General features: G+C 33.3%; 1 protein-coding gene across 6 annotated transcripts in view; it reads left to right on the top strand.

Annotated features, from left to right (window-relative positions):
• The window catches only part of Lrba (LPS responsive beige-like anchor protein), a 607,623-nt gene that overhangs the window by 74,008 nt on the left and 510,771 nt on the right, over positions 1 to 22,844 (top strand). For all 6 annotated transcript variants that reach the window (XM_048813495.1, XM_048813494.1, XM_048813493.1 and 3 more), the window contains 2 exons: positions 452 to 902; positions 8,551 to 8,684. In XM_048813495.1, coding sequence (XP_048669452.1) covers positions 452 to 902; positions 8,551 to 8,684 — 585 coding nt within the window. The remainder of the gene's footprint in view (positions 1 to 451; positions 903 to 8,550; positions 8,685 to 22,844) is intronic.

Below are 22,844 nucleotides of genomic sequence, written 5' to 3'. Positions count from 1 at the left end.
ACCACTGGATTTAGTAAGATCTAACCTTTGGTGATTTTCATAAAAGCATTTTTGTTGGAATGGTTGGAAACCTGACTGGAGGGATAACAATTTATTTAGTACATACGTATTTTACCACAGTGGAAACCACCCATGAGTTAGAGGTTTTTATTTTATCCCAAGGATTTTGGACTTTTTCTTAAATATCAATGGCTTTCAATTTTGTGTTGCTACTCATTGGTATGTCATGATCACTTTGGAGGAGTTTGGCATATATTTTGTTATCCCATCTGTTGTGATTATAGGTGCATTCATTGAGAATATTTCATGCATTTTATAATTAGTTTTTGCTTTATAGAATGTGACATATTTTATAACTTAAAATAACAGATGGCTATTGGCACTGAATATGCCTTTTTAAAAGTAGTTCTAATTTTATAAATTTGTTCTTTTTCTCCTGTTTCTGGGTAAGATGTAGAAAACACACCTGCAGCACTTAGCCCTTTAACTCCATCGTCCGTTGAAGAATCAGTGGAAAGCACATCATCTGCTCGAAGGAGAGACTCAGGCATTGGGGAGGAAACAGCTGCTGGTTTAGGAAGCAATGTGTATGTAACTCCTTCAACAGCACCTCTGGGTGTTAGTGCAGGCCCAGATGCAATCAGCGAGGTGCTATGCACTCTTTCGTTAGAAGTCAATAAATCTCAAGAGACCAAAAATGATGGAGGAAATGAATTGGATAACAAAGCGACACCCTCAGTTCCTATTTCAAAAAATGTCAATGTGAAGGACATTCTTCGAAGCTTGGTTAACATACCAGCAGATGGAGTCACAGTGGATCCTGCCCTTCTGCCACCAGCCTGCCTTGGTGCTCTTGGTGATCTGTCTGTTGAACAACCTGTGCAGTTCAGATCTTTTGACAGGTACTGTAAATAGTCTTTTGTTTTGATATGCTTACATTTATAAATTTTAAAAGGTAAACAGGAATTCAATTTAAATTTGCTAATTTTTTTAGCTTTAACATTAGCAGGGACGTTTTGATCTGTTTTATAAAAATTTTAAGGATATTTTTGTTTGTACAGCATTTCAAATTTTTGTTTGTTTACATACCAGTAAGATTATTAGTTGTGTGTAAAATAACTTTTTTTGGGGGGGCCAAGGGATTGTAACTTACAAATGACTACCCATCACTCCTTTGCTGTCAGTACTAACCAGCTTGGCGGGGCCCGTGGATTGGCACTAAGTATTTGAGATATATGTTACACTTAAGTGTTACATTCCCTGTATATACATATAATACTAACAAATCAATAAAATGGAAATGTGACAAAACTGGACAAATGATAGGTATAGGCAGTTTACATAAGGAGAAATACTGGAGCTGGGGATGTAGGTCAGTGGTTTGCCTAGTATGTGCAAGGCTCTAGATTTAATCTCCCAGTGCTGGAGAGAATTTACATTTTTACATATTTACATTACTAATATAGAAGGAAATGCATATTAAAATAACCACAAAATAATTTTCCTCATTTTAGATGAGAAGAGATTTTTAAAATGATACCTATTACTAATGAAGGTATGAAGAAACATTTAAAAAATATTTTTAGATGTTGATGGACCTTTATTTTATTCATTTATTTATGTGCGGTGCTGAGGATTGAACCCAGTGCTTCATGCATGCTAGGCAAGTGCTCTACCACTGAACCACAACCCCAGCTCCATTTCTGTTTTTGAGAGGGTATTTTGCTATAATTTATTGGAGGGCAAATAGGCAGTGTTAATTAAAAATTAAAATATGAAAGTTCTGAAAGCTTATTCAGAAGAAATATACAACTATAAAATTTTTCTGAAAGAGGAATTTTATAATTAAACTGATACTACTGAGCTTTTTCTCTATGGAAATCTTATTCTAAATGCATTAAATAGATAATTACTGTTTTTAACCCTTCGTACACATGAAGAAACAGAAACATAAGAAGTTAAGGAAGTAGCTTGCAGTTTTTATGATAGTTAATGGAAGAACTAATACTTGAACTTAGGCAGTCTGACCATGTTCTTGAGGTGCTCAATGCAGCATTACTTGTAATAGTGAATATAGTTGCTGACCTATGAAAGATTGGTTTCATGTGTTATTTTATGCAATAATTAATACAGGTTGTACATCCTAATTAGGAAATCCAAAATGCTTTAAAATCCAAACCTGTTTGAGCACCAATTTACAAGTGGAAGATTCTACATTTGTCCTCATGTGATGGATCAGAATCACAATATAGGTGCACTAAAATATTTTTAAGCATTGCCGTCTGGCTATGTATAAGATACACAGGAAACACAAGTGAAGTGTTTTTAGACTTGGGTACTATCTTACACTATCTCATTAAATAAATATAAATATTCAAAAATCCAAAATATGAAATTTGAATCAATTTTAAACCCAAGCATTTTGGATAAGGAATACTCAATCTGAACTATGTGGCCATTAAAAAGAAAAAGAGAATACTATGTATTGAAGTGAAATGTTATCAAAGGTATTTTTTTTTTTAAATAGAGAGCGAGATAGACAGAGAGAATTTTTAATATTTATTTATTTATTTATTTTTTAGTTTTTGACAGACACAACATCTTTGTTTGTATGTGGTGCTGAGGATCGAACCCGGGCCACACGCATGCCAGGCGAGCGCACTACCGCTTGAGCCACATCCCCAGCCCAAAGATATATTTTTTTAAACATTTATTTTTTAGTTGTAGTTGGACACAATACCTTTATTTTATTTGTTTATTTTTATGTGGTGCTGAGGATCGAACCCAGTGCCTCACATGTGCTAGGCGAGCACTCTACTTTTGAGCCACAACCCAGCCCCCAAAGATATATTTTTATTTTATTTTATTTTTTTTTTCCTTGGGATAACCTTTTCTTTCTTTTTTTTTTTTTTAAATTTTTTTTTTATTGGTTGTTGAAAAACATTATAAAGCTCTTGANACCTTTTGAAACACTTTCATGCAGCCATTGGTCAGTGGAATATCTTTGGGAATTTCAAAGCATCCCTCTGATCATGTATTTATCTCAGGAATGCTGTGTCAGAAATCACAACTCTCCTCATATCTTAAGAATTATCAACTTCCAAGCAATAGCTGGAAAGTTTAGAGTAACAGCTTCATGAGTGAAACCTTGCTGAAAGGCTGCCAGGTTGTGGGCCCTTGTGAAAGGAAAGGTGTTTGTGTTATTCCCATGCCAAAATTCTTGCTCTTATCTAATTTGAAGATCCTCTCTAGAGATTAGTGCATGCCAGGGATTTATCTTGATAAAGTTCAAGGGCTGGTCTGGCTTTTCAACTGGATCCTTAGGGACTAAAGTGCTGGACTAAAATGCTCTTTTCTCCTTTAGTGGACTATTTGCATGTTTAATAAAATAGCATTTATGTGAAGGTTTGTGGTATTTAAGGCTGACATAATTCAGAAATGGGACTTCTGATCCTTAGTTATCTAGAACATACTGTTGCTACTTGCCTGCTGTTAATTGGTAAAAGAAACTTTTAAAGGTTCAGGTTTAAAAAATCAGCAGTATTTTTACTTGCAGTGTGAAGTGTCTTAGGAATACCTTCTTTTCATCTGTACAGTGGGGATAATAATATATAGCACTAACTTTCCAGGTTGTCATAAACATAAATGAAATAATTTGTGTGTGTTCTTAGCACAGTGCTCACGAACATTAAGTATTTATTAAAGTTACTGAAGAAAAACACTTAAGTGAAATTTTATCCTTTTATATGTAATTTTAAATTAATAGTTTGGAAAACCAGTTTCCTTAACTAGTTATATGTTTTCCACAGTCTTTATGACAAAAAATTGTAAGTACTTTTTGTTAAAATTGGTGGCGTTATTAAAACTTCAGATACTTATTTGTTTCTCAAACATAAAAAAAGGATTTCAGTTTGTCTGTTCAATAGAAATTTGAAGGCTAGGGGTATAGCTCAGAGGTAGAGTGCCTACTTAACATGAACAAGGCCCTAGGTTCACCCAGCATCAAAAACCCCCAAACCAACAAACTTAACTGGGTGCCATTTTGCATGCTCATAATCCCAACTACTTGGGTGGCTGCAGATCACGCCAGCCTTGGCAATTTAGCGAAACCCTGTCTCAAAAGTTTTACTAAAAGGATTTATAAAAACAGCTGAGGATGTAACTCAGTAGTAGAGTGCCCCTGGGCTCCATCCTCAGTACAAAAACCCAACCCCAAAGCCCAAAGCCCAAACCCAACCCAACCCAACCAACCCAACCCAAACAAACCAAACCACTTTTAAACTTTAGCTTGAGAATGGTACTGAAAATATTCTTACCACAATGCCTGATAGGCTCTCAAGATTTGGTGTAATGCATATTGCATTTTCTTTGTGTTTTTAAAGCATTTTATCAAAAGATAATTTAATGGTACTACATGCATAATGTTATATTTTGATGATATTTGTTACCAATGCTTATAGATGATTATAATACAGAATTATGTTTAAATGTTAGTATAATTACTATGATGGTTGGAAAATTTTGTGACCATGGTAGAACCTTTTAAAAAATATTTAAAACATCTTTTTAGTTGTAGATGGACATAATACCTTTATTTTATTCATTTATTTTTATGTGGTGTTGAGAATCAAACTCAGTGCCTCACATGTGCTAGGTGAGAGCTCTATAACTGGGCCACAACCCTAGCCTCATAGTAAAAGCTTTCTGATTGTACACTTTGAGTGAATTGTATGGTAGGTAAATTATATCTCAATAGTTAACTTATTTAAAAAGTCAGTATGACTTGAGGGAAGGAGGCAAGGGAAGGGGAATGAAATCGAATACATTATGTACATATATAAATATCATAATGAAGAACTCACTATTATGTATAACTATGATCTACTAATAAAAGCAAAACATTTGAAAAGGTTGGTATGAGGAAATAGTTCAAATCGGAGGCTCTGGTTTTAGACAAATGTAGATTTGTAGACAGTTCAACTTATTTTGGCAAGTTACTTTACCTTATTGAGCTTTACTTTTTAAGTTTTAAAAATGAAAGTAATAGATGCCTTAGTATCATTTTGAGAATTATAATCCCTGGCATATTGTTTGTCTTAAATTATAATCATTATTATCAATTTCAGCTTTATATTGCATGATAGGATTTTGTTGGAGCATAATAAATAATAAGTTATGAACTATGACTTGGTAGGCCTGGGGAGAGCAAGGTTTTGAAAAGTGAGAAGGAAATTTTGGGGCAAGTAGGAAAAAAGCAAGGCATCTTGGCAAAGGAATGATACCTACCATGGGAAGAAGCTGTGGAATGATACAGCATGCTTAGTAAACATCAGAGCATTGGTGCTCAAATGTTTGAGTAATGCTGGGTTAAATACAAATGCATTTAGGATGCCATACTTCAGTTGTATTATTCCTAATAATGTGTACAAGATATTGGACAATATTTTCTGAACTGAATGAAATAATAGGTATTTTTGTCTAGCTGCATTGGCACATATCTTTAATCCTAGCCATTCTGGAGGCTGAGGCAGGTAGGAGGATTGCCAGTTTGAGGTAGGCCTCAGCAACTCAGTGAGACACACACACACACACACACACACACACACACTCTCTCTCTCTCTCTCTCTCTCTCTCTCTCTCTAAAAAAAAAGGGGGGGGAGGGGACTGGGGTTGTAGCTTAGTGGTCGAGTACACTTGCATTAAATATCTAATATATAAAAAAAGTTATTTTCCATGACTAGAAGTGATATTAATAGAAGTAGGCTAACAGATCAGAAATGAAATTGTCAGGTCTTTTAGTTTGTTTAATTAACCATCTCTGACAAATAGGAATTTGTTCATATTATGAAACATCTGTAGGAAACTTTTATGTGTTTTCAAATATTTTGTATGAAAATGGCCTGATATACAGAGATGTCGAAAGAATTGAACAGTGACCACACACAGATCCATCATTGCAGTTCCATGATCAGCTCTAGCTGTGCATGCTTTGGCATGTAACTTTCCATATATTCATCCATCAATCTTATTTTTTGGATGCATTTGCAAGTGAGTTTCAGACATGTGTTTACTCTTAAACACTGAGCGTGTTAAAATATCTATTTAGAGATCAATGTACTTTTTTTAAAAATTAATTTTTAGTTGCAGTTGGACACAAATATTTTATTTATTTATGTTTATGTGGTGCTGGCCCATGCTAGGCCAGCACTCTACCACTGAGCCACAACAGCTCTCGGTATATGTTTTTAAGGTAAAATTTACATATGATGAAGGCTTCCCCTTTGAATCCAGAGCCTGTCATACCCTAGGCAAACACTGAGCCACATCCGCCAGCCTGAAAGCCACAGACAAATTTATATACTTGTATAACACAAAACACTCATCATGGTATCATCAGTCCTAAAAATTCCCCTTTCCCAAATAACCCTTCCCTGTCCCCAGAGGCTACTATTATTTGACCTTTTTCCTATTATAGATCACTTTTGTCTGTTCTAGAACTTCTTGTAAACGAATCATAAAGTATGTGTTCTTTAGTATGAGGCTTCCTTCATTCAGCATAATGCTTTTGATTCTTCTATGTTGCTATATTTATCAGTAGTATGTATCATTTTATTTTTGAGTAGTATATCACCATCTTAAAAATTTGTTTTCCTGCATAAAGAACATTTGGGCTATATCCATTTTTTGGCTATTATGAATAAAGCATTTCTGAACATGATTGTATGTTTCTGTGGATTTGGGTTTTCTTGGGAGTGAAATTGTTGGGCTGCTGGGGAGGTATAATGTCCAAAATTTTAATTATAGTAAAAGCAACTTCAGTATTCTGAATATTTTCTGTTGTGTCTATCAGTACCTATATGCTGTATGAATAGTAAATTAGATTGTGATTGTTCTGTCTTTTGTGAAGAAAAGTGAAAGTGAATTCTTCATATTTCTTTTTTTCTTCTCCAAAATAATGGGTTTGTAAATTTATGTCTAGAGAAGGAATAAACATTTTTTTGGAATGTACCACCATCACACATATATACAGAGGAGCACGTGCGTGTGTGCATACACACATGCCCCCCGAGGTCATATCTGCTCCCCCTTAAGTCAATAATCTTCATCTGATATAAGCTGCTGTGATTTAAACACACCATTTTGGATAGGGGGCTCAGGTGGCTGTTGCTTCTATTTTTTAGTGTATAGTTAACATTGGCAGTCACCCTTATAATGATGTGACACCAGCTACCCCCAAGTACATTGAATAAGCCATGCCTAGCACAAGAGAAGTTGATTTAATTGGCAACACTGTTTGCCCTCACATGATAGTCACTGAAGTAAAACGGAACCTATTTTGCTTTGTGTTATCTCTTTTTGAAATAACAACAAAATGTATTTTTAAAATACCAAAATTACATAATTTCTACTTTTGAATGCATTCATTGGGATCAAGAACTTAACTTTGTTTAGAAACTGAGTACTTTAAAGCTATTAAGGGAATACTTGCAGCTTGCAGTTATAGTATTGTCAACAAAAGATGTGATTAAATAAATTGAATGTTGAAGACTTTAGGCTTATGGTTAACACCAGGTAATTAAAAGTAAGCACTGCTGTGGGAGTGCATTATATATCAGCTGTCCTTTTTACCTCATTAACTAGGTTTTTGCATGTTTATGGAGCTAACTTCAATTAAAAATGCTTTTTAAGTTATGTCTAACAAGGTCTTTTACTTACTCTTTTCATATAAAGTATTACACTTTAATTGAAATTGGTATATCATAAATATCTGTGTTTGAATACTACGCAAGATGAACAACTTCGATTATTTGATATTTTTCCATTTAGTTTTTTTTTTACTTGTGCACTGTTTTTCAATAGAACATTATCAAAAGACATATTAAACCCCTAAGTCTTTGGGTTTAAAAACGTGAGTTATATACATGTTAGGAATTCTTTATAACATTGCTAAGGTTTTATGATTTCAAGTTAGCAGGCTTTGAAATTCTTAGAGAAACATTTTGAGTTTTCAGATTTTATTCGCAGGTTTAAGAAAAAGTTAATTTTCTACTTAAGTGCCAAAATTCCTTTTTAAAATATATTTTTGGTTATATTTTATGTATTAGATAATTAAAGATGATCCTAAATTTAAAAAATCCTGTATAGTAACTTTGTTAAAGTGCATTCTTGTATTTCCATAGATATTGCCTAAGTTCTAAAAAAATATTGAAAACAGATAAATATGAAGGTAACTATGAAAAACAGATAAATATGAAGCAATGAAGAAAGTTCGTATTGGGAGAATAGTCTATATTGTACTACTAGAAAGTAGAAATGGGGGCCTGGGGTTGTGGCTCAGTGGTAGAGTGCTTGCTTAGCACATGCAGGTGCTGGGTTTGATCCTGGGCACCACATAAAAATCAAATAAAGGTATTGTGTCCAACTACAACTAAAACAAAATATTAAAAAAATAGAAATAGGAAATAAAATTATAAAAAGGTAGTTTTCTGATTTTTATTTTGTAATTCACATAATTAACTCAAGTGATTTGTATTTTTATGTTTATTACAGAAGTGTCATCATTGCAACAAAAAAATCAGCAGCCTTACCTTCCACACTTACTCCAAATGTATCTGCCCATGCTGTCAGTGTGGTTTCTTCAGTAGATTCAGCTCAAGCTTCAGATGTGGGAGGAGAGTCTCCAGGTAGGTTAGCTATCAATGATTTCAACAAAAAAGTTTTTAGATCCCATTTTAGTAAAACTTAGGATTTTTCATAAAATTGTTTGTTAGGTACATTAGAAACAGTTATTATACTGTTGATTGTTTACTAGTTTTCTCATTTAATTTGAGTAAAATCAAACAAATTACATAAAATATTTCAGCATTTTCTCTACTCAAACCTAAGAGTGTATAATGGATTAGAGATGTGGCTGGTTAGGTGAATGGGTGAATGTATGCATAATTGATAGTTTTATAAAAATACTTTTTTTCTTCTTATTTTTCCAGCACTCGAGAAGATATATGTAGATGATGTTGTTTAAATAAGAAAGTTTGGTAACGTGTAGCTCTTAAGAATCTGGGTGATTGTCGAATGTTTATGGACTATCTACTGTGGTTTTTTTCTGCATATTATTCTGAATTAGAGTCTCAGAAAAGGAGAGCTGCTCTGAAGAATGGCATCATTCTAGTATGAGTCATACTGGTTCAAAAAAATTGATAGCAACCAATTTTATTTTTGCCCTTCTACTACATTCCCTCTGGTATAAAATCATAAAAATACATGAGTACAAGAACTTAAATTCTTATATAACTGGTAGCTTAGTGGTGATACCAGGAAAACTTAAAGTTAACATCATGTTAGGAAAATGGATGTAATTTTATGTCAGTAGTATTTTTCTCTTGTTTTATAAAAAAATTAATAACAAAATAACCTTGAAAGGATTCATATTGTGACTCTACAGTAAGGTTTATGAAAAATAAAGGAATTTTGAAGGAATACCATAGTGGATTATAAGATATGAAATAATGTTTTTACTTGTTTTGGGACATTTTAGATAAGGTTTTGCCTTCTATATGCTGTTCTATTTTATTTGGCAAACTAGTATGTCTTAGAGAGTTTGGTTCAAACTTGATGTTGCCTACTAGTGAGTAGTCAGGGTCTTTTTTCACACTTTCTATATACTATAGTCATGTATCTCCAAAATGAATACTATGATTATTTGTCTTCTGTAAGTTGTTTTCTCCCACTTTTGTTATTTTACTATATTAACAAAAGTATCTCTTCCTAGTTTTAAATGCAATTAATTTTTTACAAATTTTATAATGTTTAGTGGTAACACAAAATGTTCACGGTATTTATGTAAAAATATATGCAATACTTTGTTATTTAAACTTTTTATATATGGTCAAGATTCTATAAAATTACTTGATTATCTCTGTGCAATTGGACTTCTGACAATTTTGATTTTCAAAATTTACTATTTTTTTTCAGAATTACATCAGTAGTCATATTATTTTCATACTTAGGAGAAAATAGGTGTGTTAGCTTTCTGTTGTGAGAAAATACATGAGGTAACCATCTTAAAGGGAGAAATATATTTTGGTTCATAGTTTCAGAGGTTTCAGTTCATGGCTACTTGGCCCCAACACTTTGGGCCTCAGGGAGGATAGAACATTATGGTGGGGAGCAAAGCTATTCATCTCATGGTGACCCAGAAGCAAAAAGGGGTAGGGATAGGATAGACACTTCAGGGGGCTGGGGTTGTAGCTCAGTGTTAGAGCGCTTGCCTAGCACATGTGAGGCACTGTTATCAATCCTCAGCACCACATAAAATAAATAAATAAAAGTTAAAAAAAATAAAAAAGGTAGACCCTTCAGGGATATAGACCAAGTGACCTACTTCCTCCAAGTGGACCCCATTTTCAAGTTTCCACTACCTCCCAATAGTAACCAATAGGTGAGGAATAAATCTTCAACACATGAACCTTTAGGAGACTTTCCTGATCCATACATAGAATAGGTATAAAATAAATTTCCAAGTGGAAACTAAAATCTGTAGTAGAGATCAAACCCAGGGCTTTATATATTAGATAGCATTTTGTTGTGCCTTGGTTTTTTATGTTGTAATTTTTTTAAACTAGTGGATTATTTGTTAGATCACTATTAGGCTTACAGAAAAATTGGATGGAAAGTATAGAGTTTTCATATCCTCCTGCATCCCCCTCTTTCCAGAAACAGTTTGTCAATCTATTGTGTTTTAAGCATATGGATTCCTGCTTCTTTTTCTCATTGAAAATCCTTAACAAAAGTCAACTGTGGAGGTTGGGGCTCTAGCTCAATTGTAGAGTACCTGCCTCATACCTGAGAGGCACCGAGTTCGAGTTCATTCCTCAGCACCACATGAAAATAAACAAATAAAATAAAGGTATTCGTTCCATCTACAACTACAAAAAAAAAATTTTTAAAAAAATCATCTGTGTTTTTACTAGACTAGTTCTTTATGAGAAAAATAGTATTAGTTACTGTTATCTATGAAACAGTATATTTACCATCTTTTTTATTACATAGCAATGAATTCCTTACTCCCAGATTAAATGTATTAATTTGAGAAGTTCAGAATACACTGAGTATTTTCCTCTTATTTTGAATGTATTGCACTTAAATCAGTTTATTGATCTGAGTAAATAGGACCCTTTGATGACTTCTAAGTATATTCTTCAAAATTTAAATCACAGAGCTTCTAGAAAAGATAAGAAATAGAAAAAGCTGAGATATTTGGGTTAATTTGACATAAAACATCATTATATCTTTTTTTCTTAAGATTTTTTTCCCCAGTACATTTGTTATAGTGAAAACTGCATGCAGAATTATAAGATAATTTGCTATTTTGAAGACTATTATATTTTTTGGCCAAAAACTACAAAATTCTGTATTATTGATATGGCCTATAATGTACTTTTCCCCCTATTACTTAAATTTTTTTGATAACTAAATTTTATTGAATATTTAAGAACATGCAAATTGCAATTATTTAGAAAGTAAGGCAGAAAGCAAAACTTTCAGAAAAGATTATTTTTATATGTATGAAAGAAAACTGTATTTTGGCTATTTTTTTTTCTTTTTTCTTTTCTTTTTTTTTTTTTTTTCATTTTGCAGTACTAGGATTGAACCTAAGAGTTCTCTACCACTGAGCTACTATACCAACAGTCCTTTTTATTTTTATTTTTTGTTTTGAGACAAGGTCTCACTAATATGGCCAGGCTGGCCTTGAACTTGCAATACTCCTACATCAGCTTCCCAAATAGCTGTGTTTACAGGTATGGGTCATTTTGGCCAGCTGTATTTCTAGATTTTTCTACATCTGACATATAATATCTTTCTACAATAAAAATTAAGATTAAAAGATATTTTTTAAAAGTGCTCCTTACTAGTTAAGATAGTTACTTCTCCAATATAAGCCACATAAGGCAGTTGAAATTTTAAGGTTCTGGCTCACTGCTGTCCATCATTTAATAATAATCCCTTTATGTTCTTAGGCTACAGATTTATTTTCTTTAAATGCTTCTATTATTATTATTGGACTTAAAATTAGACTCATTAGACAATATTCCTGGATTGTCACAGATAAGGGTCCTACACTTTTGTATACATTAACAGATTTCTTTAAACTCTTCTCTAAACATCACCTACAATTTGAATTGTCTTCCTCTTTAGTTTTTAATACCAATGTCATCTGTCTATATTTGCATTAAATAAATTATTGACTTTAATAGGAAAAAAGAACAGAAAATAGTGCAAAGGAGATTAATGAAATGTTATTAAAGTACATCTAATACACTTGGAAATTTAAAATGTTATGAACCGATAGACTTGGGACTATAAAGTAAACAAGAAGTCAGTAAAAATTTGCCAAGTAATTTTTTTTAATTCATAGAAAATCATACATATTGGTATTATACCCATTACTTAATTTTTGTATAATGTGGGCTATCACCTGTAAATTATTTGAGCTTATTTGAGCATCTTTACTAGGCTTTTCCCCAGGAAGATTTAGGTTTGGCATTGCAAAGGATTTTGTGGCCCCTCCCACACAATGTATTGCAAAATGCATGTGACCTTTGTTTTCCCTGGGGTAGGAAGACCACTCTCCTAGCTCTGGTGTTGGGCATAACCTATTGCAAACCGGACAGCCCACCTCCCACCTAAATTGGAGGAGAATATTTTATGGAAAACTTTTGATGTTCCCTCATATAAATAAAGCAAATGCAGGCTTTCACACACTCTTTTTTCCAGTGTGGAAGCTCACCCCTAAAGTCAAAGAGCCATCCCATCCTTGCTTTCTAAAATTACTTCCTGTGTCCTGTGGTTTCTTCATGCAGTTTTCTCTTTCTTAGCTTTATTCTGTAGCCAGCACGTTATATGACGAGGAAACCCAAATTTTATTGCCTGAGGGGGATGTGAGCAAGAGTATAATTTCTGGTAGTAGTATTTCTCAATGTTCTCAATTTTTTCCATGTTGACCTGGAATTTTTAAAAATGATTTTCTTTTCCTTATTAATCTCCCTTTTTAATTTATTTTTATAATTTGATGCTGGGGATAAATCCCAGGCCTTACACATACTGAGCTATACTACTAGTCAACCTCTTATATTTTAAAATGGTTCATTTCTTTTCCAGTTATTTCAAATTTCTTTGTGATAATCTTTCTTTCTTTTCATTTATTTTGGTTTTCAAAACTGACTCTTTCCTTTTTTGTCTTTTTTACTATGTTCTTCTCACTATTGTATGATTTCTCTGTTTCATTTTATTACTTATATTCTGTTAATTAATTCCATGAAGATTAGTGCCTTGATAAGAAAAAACTAATCTTGTGTTTACAGCATCCTACTTCCTATTCCCCTGTGACACCACTTTATATACTTTTGTCTACCACATTTCCATTTGTACCTTATTAGAAATCTGTTAGTCTCTTTGTGTTAGTCAACTTTTGATCACCATTACAGATATTTAAGAAAAAACAAGTTAGAGGAGGAAAGAGGTTTCAGTCCCTGGTTAGCTGGCTCCATTGCTTGGCCTGAAAAGGCAGTACCTCACTGTTGCAGGACATGGCAGAGGAAAGCTGCTCAGGAAGAAGAGAGGGGGAGTGGGCAGGAAGGGAAGGACCAGTATAAGAAAATACTCTTCTAGGACAACCCTCCCTTACCTGCTTTCTCTGATCCTGTCTTCCCACCTACAATTTCTATTCCTTCTTATTAGTCCTAATTCAGCTATCAATAGGTTAATCCACTGATGAGATAAAAGTCCTCATGATCCAATCGCTTCTTCAGAAGCCCTGTCTTTCAACTTTGCTACAGTGAGGACCACGCCTTCAATACATGAGCTTTTGGGGGATATCTATATATTATAAATTAATTTTGCATTATATATTATAAATAATTTCTCTTTTTCTTGGTTCTAGCAGGATTTGGAAAAAATAATTAGAGGATGGTTTGATTGTGGTTATTGTATGGTGAGCAGGACCATTTGTTGTTGTACATTTGAGTAAGTTAGGAATTAGTCTTTGGTCTTGGATTATTTTATTTATATGAAAGTGCAATTAATATTTGTTTCTATGGGCTTTACCCTTTATACCTCGCAACCACGATAGCTTTGAATTTTATAGTGAATGAGCAACAAAAAAAATGAACTGCTCAAATTCAGTAATAATGTTATAATGTTATTGGTTATTAAAAATTTACTTAAGATAATTTATTAGTATAAGTGGGAATTTCCTTTTGTTGATAGAAAACGTAAAATGTGAGTTTCATAGCAGAAAGGTTTAAACTCTTTGAAAATTTTAACATAAAAATGGGATTTCTAAATTTTACAACTGAAAAGAAACTAAGACTGGGGAGATTGATTCCAGAAAAAGAATTAATGCTTGTCAACTTTATGTGAAATCAAAGTTTTTCTTATTGAAATATTATCTTTAAAATAATTTTATAATTTAGCTTAAAAATTGAGGATTTGTACATTTTCATTTTGTAACAGTATAGGTTACTAAATCTATAATTAGTATATATAATGTCTTCGGTATGCAGATTTCAAATTTCGGTTGGAATAGCATACCTTAATGTCTCCAATATTGTATCAGCAAAAAAGCATAATCAAATAGCAACATTGGGAAATCTCCCTTCAAGTAGGGTAAAAGAAATTTATCAGAGGACAAGCTGTACCCTTTGTGTATGCTTAAAAAAAAATAAAAGGAAAATAAACCCAGAATTTTAGTAAATACATAAAAATCTGGAAAAGTTGTGATCAAAGACTTAATTATCTAGAATGTTTTATGCTTATGTATATTAATTTGCCATTATTTTTTTTTTAATCAAATAAGCTATGGTGTTTTCCTACCATGCTGTAAAGCATTAATAATAAAGCTAAATTGAGTCTAACTCAGTAAAGGAACTAGGTGCACTATTCTTCAGTAATTTTATGCTGCGTTTTTGCTAATTTGCAAAACTTAGCTAGTTGACTACTTATTAAATATTGGATTCCATTCTGCTTGTCAGAACCATGCACATTATTAATTAGTAAGTTCTTTGATGTTAGGGAAAATATTTGAGTCATAATAATCTTTGACTTATCTTTTTCCATTCAATAAAAAAGTTTCATTTATTTATTGAGTTTTTACTGGTCATATATACAATTCCTTGTAGAATTAACTGATTCAAGAGATAGAGACACAGATACACACACACACACACACACACACAAATATAGAGTACCAGTCTTTAGGGATTAAAAATTGGCATTTGTTTTAATGATTCTTTATTGCAAGGAACATTAGTTATTTAGACCCTCAGGGATCTTGAATAAACAATTGACTTCTCCCTGGATAGATACTAGACAGATGATCTATTTGCATTTTCCTTTTTGTTCTTTTGAATGTCTGGAAAACTGTCAGTTTGAAGGAGTCAGTTTATCAGTGTATGGATAAGGAAAAGATAAGTCCGTATTCCTCCACATGTTGGAAGTGGCTTCTGCATTTGTATGTGTCACCACTTGTTAGGAATATTTAATGTTAAGTTAATATGAAACAAATTTTCCATAAGTGTATATTTTTATCTGAGTTGAAAAGATGTAGAGTGTATTCAGAAATTGTATTTTCTCTCTGGTAGGAATGAAGGATAATCTGGTGTGAAATTACTGATGTATTCATCTTATTCTTTCATGTGAATTTTTCCTTATAAGTCTTAATGGTTATTTTATCTATTGTTATTGACCAAATGCCTTATGACTTAAAAAGACCACTTTGTAAAAGTCTCTTTTTGCTATATTTTGTTTTTTTAATATTCTGCTTTAAAAATGAAAATTGACTTTTTTTCTAAAAAATATATTTTCTAAAAAAATAATTTTTGCTATTGTTTTAGTTAGAGCTAACAATATTCTTCCTTTTAAAATATTTTTAATATGTATTTCAACTTCTTTAAAGTATGGTCTGTTAGAATAGTAAAAGCTAATTTTGTTTTACAATTACTGCATAAAGCCTTGTACAAACATTTTCTTGGCATTTATTACTTCCATCTCTACATTTAAGTAAATGGGTCCTTATGTGTTCCTTTTCATCAACTTCAGAAAAGTCCAGGAAGAACTATCAATACATTTTTTAGAGAAAATGAGATATTTAAAATAAAGATATTGTCTTTAAAAATTATGATTAGATAAAAAAATAAAACTGAGAAATATTATTAGTCACTGATAATAGAAGTCATTAGTCTACCATTGTTCAAAGATCACATTACTGTGAAGATTCTAGAAAACTGCAAGTATAATAAGCTGTTGTGTTCCTGAAGTACTTGTATGAATGGAAGGATTGGACCTGGCTCTCAGAAGTGCCAAATTCCAAGGGGTGAAAAAATTTTCAGGTTTGCTTAGTTTTGCCCTCTTATTTGAAAGTCTGTTGTAAAAATGCAAAACCGAAAATATTTTTTGATGAAATAGGAGTTGGTATGTGTACTTTAAATAATTGTAAGCTTGAAGAAACATGTGCTTCCATTTCAGTTTTAAATTAATTCTATATATTCTGACCACCAGGAACTTGCTTGGAGTTTTAATGTAATTATTATTAGCTCTCCATTAAGCCAGCATGGCAAAGATGAGGGGAATGTCAGCAATACAAAATTCCCAGTAAAAAGAAGAGTCAATTCTTGTTGAAGGGGAGGGATGTATGTTGAAGAAAAGAAAAATTTTACTTGAATTCATTTTTTATTAGGAATATACTTACTGTCAGATTTGGGTTTAGTAATTACCCAGAAGTTGATTGTGGAAGATTGTGGCATTTCCTGTGTGAATCTCCTAGAGGAGCCAAGCCTGGAGGATAAGAGACATAATTCAGAATTCTGGATCCTTATGTTTTTCTGACACTTGGTAATCAGAACTGATGATTAGTGATCAAGTTAGGTCTAAAGACTAAGCATGTTTCAGGGAAGGTCAAGTTCCCCTTCTGATCCTTGCTTTCTTAATCACTTTAATCCATAAAACCTCTAAGTACATGCTGACTATGCTTATCTGTACCTAGAATTTAACTTATATTTGCCTTACCTAAAAGAGCAAGTTGAATCAGAATTCCTAGAGAAAATTTAAGTAAGCCTGAGAAAGTTCTAGGAGTGGTATAGGGCAATGGCAGGTTTTAATTAGACTGTTTTCTTCTAGAGTAGCAAAAATTGCCAAACATTTATGGCTATGTTTTGTTTTATACTGGTCTGGTAAATGAAAATGATGAAAATCTACTTTTTAAAAATTTTTAATTATAATTATTATCATTATTATAAATGTACTAGGGATCCAACCTGGAGTGTTCTACCTGTGAGCTACATCTTCAGTTCTTTTAAAATTTTGTTTTCAAGACAAGGCTTCACTAAATTGCCCAGGCTGGTATTTATTTTGGGATCGTTCTGCCTTAGCCTCCTAAGTTGGTGAGATTGTAGGCATGTGCCACTGTGGCCCAACCCCAAAATCTTCTTTTTATAATAGTTAATTCTGGATTTGATTCTTTGTTTTTTTTTTTTTTTTAAGTTTTTGTCAGAATTTGCCTTTAGTTTCTTAAGTGTATTTTTAGTGACATTTTTAAAAGGCACTTCATTTCAGTAAGTTTACCTATGTTCTTGAATCAGGCCTGTTTTGCACACTATACAGAATGCCAGTCATTGGCAAAAAGTGAGAAATTTTGCTAAATGTTCATGAGGCACCAATGATAACGTGAGCCCCAAGTCTTAAATCTTCCTTCCTAGGGATAGGGTTTAGGGATGTTATTAAAGTAACAGGGTGGTCTCAGGCATGGAGAAAGAAAATTGGAGGCAGTGAAAAGTGAAATAATTTGTGGTCTGTGCATGTTTAGGAGCTCTTCATGGCACTTATGAACAGAAAAATGACAGTATTAGTATATATGATCTGAGGATAGAGTTTTGCCCCTCTGGTGTAAAAAAGTCACTCATTGAATATCTACCCAGAACCAAGTGACTGGCCAGAGAGTTCATACAGGTTAAGATAGACAAAAAGAATAATGCTGGAGGCATCACAATACCCAGATTCAAATTATATTACTGACCCACAATAACAAAACAACTTGGTACTGCCATAAAAAACTTATGTAGACCAATAGAATGGAATAGAAGACAGACACAAACCCACACAGCTACAATTATTGATTCTCCACAAAGGTGCCAAAAATTTTCACTTGAGAAAGACAGCCTCTTTAACAAATAGTGCAGGGAAAACTGGATATCCATATGTTGAAAATTGAAACTCATTTCCTCTCATTGTATACAAAAGTCAACTCAAAATGGATCAAAGACCTAGAAATAAGACCAGAAACTTTGCAACTGCTACAAGAAAACATGAGAGAAATACTTCAACATATAGACATAGGCAGCAACTGCTTCAGTAGGACTCCTGTAGCTCAGGAAATATTTCCACTGACATAATTACAGTTACCTTATAGTGACAAAGGCACCAAAAATGTACATTGAAGAAAAGATAGCCTCTTCAACAATTGGTGCTGGGAAAATTGGAAATCCATAGGCAACAAAATGAAATTAAGCACCTATCTCTCACCATGCCCCAAACTCAATTCAAAGTGGATGAAGGACCTAGGAATTAAACCAGAGACACTGCATCTATTAGAAGAAAAAGTAAGCCCAAATTGCCCTCATGTCAGATTAGGCTCCAGATTCCTTAATAAGACTCCTATAGTGCAAGAATTAATATCAAGAATCAATAAATGTGATGGATTCAAACTAAAAATCTTCTCAGCAAAAGAAACAATCAGGTGAATAGAGAGCCTACTAATTGGGAACAAATTCTTATCATATGCACGTCAGATAGAGCACTAATCTCTAGAATATATAAAGAATTTAAAAATCTTAACACCAAAAAAACAAATAACCCAATCAATAAATGCGCCATGGAACTGAACAGACACTTCTCAGAAGAAGATATACAATCAATTAACAAATATCTGAAAAAATGTTCAACATCTCTAGCAATTAGAGAAATGCATATCAAAACTACTCTAAGATTTCATCTCACTCTAGTCAGAATGGCAGCTATCCAATACAAACAACAATAAGTGTTGATGAGGATGTGGGGGAAAAGGCACACTCATACATTGCTGGTGAGACTGCAAATTGGTACAGCCAATATGGAAAGCAGTATTGAGAATCCTTGAAAAACTGGGAATGGAACCACCCTTTGACCCAGCTATCCCACTCCTTGGGCTATACCCAAAGGACTTAAAAACAGCATACTACAGGGACACTGCCACATCAATGCTTATAGCAGCACAATTCACAATAGCTAAACTGTGGAACCAACCTAGATAGATGCCCTTCAGTAGATGAATTGATAAAGAAAATGTGGTATGTATACACAATGGACTATTATTCAACATTAAAAGAGAATAACATCATGGATGGAGCTGGAGAATATAATGCTAAATGAAATTAGCCAGTCCCCAAAAAACCAAATGCCTAATGATTTCTCTGGTTTAAGGATGCTTATTCATAATGTGCTGTGGGTGTTGGGGGGATGGGAGGATTAAATGAACTCTAGATAGGGCAAAAGGGAAAAGGGGAGGTCAGGGAAGGAAAGGGGCACAGGGGTAGGAAAGACAGTGGAATGCAATGGTCATCATTACCCTACGTACATATGTGAAGACATGAAGAATGTGACTTTACTTTGTGTATTCTACCAGAGATATGAAAAATTGGGCTCTATGTGTGTAATATGAATTATAATGCATTCTGTTGTCATATATAACAAATTAAAATTTAAAAAAATTAAAAAATGGGATAGTGTTAGAAATAATTAACAGTTCTATGAGAATCTACATAATGTGTGAAAGTCTTTGACAGTTGCTCTTCTGACAGAAGATTAGTATCTAGAATATATGAAGAACTCACAAATCTCAAGACCAAAAAAATTATAACCCATTGAATAAATGGACAAATGGGCTAAACAGACACTTCTCAAAAGAGGAAGTACAAATAGACAACAATTATATAAAATGTTCAGCATCTCTAGTCATCAAGGAAATGCAGGTCAAAACTACACTGACATTTCATCTCAGTCCACTTAGAATCATAGTCATCAAGAACACAAATGATGATGCTGGTGAGGATATGTGATGCGGGGAGAGGATTCTTATGCCTCTTCTACACTGTTGGTGGTAGTGTCAATTTTTACAGCCGCTATGGCAAAACCAGTATGGAGATTCCTCAAAAGACTGGGAATGAAATCACCATATCATTCTGCTAGACCACTCCTTGGTATTTATCCAAAAGAATGAGATCAGCATACTATAGCAATACCTGCATAATTCACAATAGCACATCATGGAATCAGCCTAGGTGTCTGTCAGCAGATGAATGGATGAGAGAACATGGTATATTTGCAAAATGGAGTTTTATTTATTTAGACATAAAGAAGAACAAAATTAAATATTTGCAGGAAAATTGATGGAACTGAGAAGCATTAAGTTGAACAAAATAAACCCGACTCAGGAAGATACTACAAATTTGAGAAGTATTTGTAATGTATGATAAGAGGTACATATCACTAATTAAATGCTGTAAATAAAAAGATTCTGGTAAAAATGCTCATTTATATTTTATCATTATATTTTTGCTCATTTAGTTTTGTAAATGAGCAGTAAATCGAGAAAATGCATTCAATTTCACCAACAGTAAAGGAGTATAAATTGTTGATTCTTTCACAAAGGCAAAATTGCAATATGTATCAACCTTTACATTGTTTGTTTAATGACTTTTAGATGACATATGGAGAAAATAAAGGAGTGTTACAAATGTTTGTATGAGCTTGTGAGAAAACATTGTTCTTATGATGTGAAGGAAAAGCAGCTGGACCATATTTAAAGTGATGAAAATAGATTTTATTCAGGACTGTTGAAAGAGGGAAAAAGAAACCTCAGCATAGAATCAGGGTGAATTAGAATTATGAATGCAGTATGGGCCAGTGGGAATTTATAGCCAAGGAATGGGGTGGGGGTTGGCAGATGAGAAATACTAAGAGGAAGCATCAAGGGTCAGGGGGGATTCTGGCTGAGTACAGGCCAAGGTATTCTGATATTGCCTGGTTCCGGTTGGAGGATAAGGAATGATCAGGCATGATGAGACAATACCTGAGGAAAGTTGGAGGGTAGATACCGAGGGTGGTCATTTATGGAGGATAGAATGGAGGCGGGGTTGTTTCCTGCTAATTTGACTTAGTGTTCTTGCTACAACTGGGTTTTATGAGGAAGTTCACAGATGGGCCTAGGAGAAGTTTCAGGAACTTAACTAAAGTTTGATTAAGCTAGAATCTTTGTCAGTGTTCTAAAATTGGAAATAATGCAAATGAATGTTCCTGATTTTGCTTAATCATCTACTTCCTCATCATTAGAGAGTATTAGAGAGTATTCTTTGATAGGAGTATTATAGAATTAGACTGAAAAGAAAATAATTCAGTCATGTGGTGGTGTTTTTTTGGATGCTGGAGATTGAATCCAATAGTTTTGAGTGTACAAAGTATATACTACCTAGTGAACTGAACCACCACTATTTGTCCCAATACTGATGACAACTTTGATCACTTGATTAAAGTGGTAACTGCCAGGATAATATAAATTTACTCTGTATTTAATTCACAAGTGTTTTGTTGTGTTGGGGTACTTTGAAATTGTTTAAATATCCTATTCCTCAAACTGTCAGTTTATTCATATAAATATGCCCTCTGTTTTCTACTGTATTTGATGGGTTATTATTAATTACTGTCATTACTTATTTTCATTACTTATTGTCCACAGTTGGGAATCCCTTCAAGCTGACTTCTCATGTTCTTTTGACATATCTTGTGATTCCTTGGCCATTTACTTGCTTTCTAGAATGGTCAAATAGATGTTTTGAAGCTCATTTTTGTATTTTTCTGCACACATCTTAATCAGCCATTTCTTTCTTTTTATGAACAGTATTCAGAATCCAAGAAGTGGATATTGGGTATTAAGATGTTATTCTTTCCAGATCTTCTCAATGGCTAGAGTTGATATCTATAGGTATTTTATACAGATATAATATTAAAGTATTAGTAAGAATTAGTGCCCGAAAGCCTGTAATCCCAGCGGCCTGGGAGGCTGAGGCAGAAGGAGTATAAGTTCTAAGCAATTTAGTAAGACCCTATCTTAAAATAAAAAAATAGATGCTTTCATTCACATATGTTTATTTCTATCTCTCTATTTTTTTTTATTGGTTGTTCAAAACATTATAAAGCTCTTGACATATCATATTTCATACATTAGATTCAAGTTGGTTATGAACTCCCAATTTTACCCCAAATACAGATTGCAGAATCACATGGGTTACACATCCACATTTTTACATAATGCCCTATTAGTAACTGTTGTATTCTGCTACCTTTCCTATCCTCTACCATCCCCCCTCCCTCCCCTCCCATCTTCTCTCTCTACCCCATCCACTGTAATTCATATCTCTCCTTGTTTATTTTCCCATTCCCCTCACAACCTCTTATATGTAATTTTGTATAACAATGAGGGTCTCCCTCCATTACCATGCAATTTCCCTTTTCTCTCCCTTTCCATCCCACCTCATGTATCTGTTTAATGTTAATCTTTTCTTCCTGCTCTTCCTCCCTGCTCTGTTCTTAGTTGCTCTCATTATATCAAAGAAGACATTTGGTATTTGTTTTTTAGGGATTGGCTAGCTTCACTAAGCATAATCTGCTCTAGTGCCATCCATTTCCCTGCAAATTCTATGATTTTGTCATTTTTTAGTGCTGCGTAATACTCCATGGTGTATAAATGCCACATTTTTTTT

This window comes from Marmota marmota, unplaced genomic scaffold (assembly GCF_001458135.2).
Source record: "Marmota marmota marmota unplaced genomic scaffold, marMar, whole genome shotgun sequence".
In the NCBI taxonomy this organism is placed as follows: Eukaryota; Metazoa; Chordata; class Mammalia; order Rodentia; family Sciuridae; genus Marmota; species Marmota marmota.
This window is presented reverse-complemented; position numbering and strand designations above follow the sequence as displayed.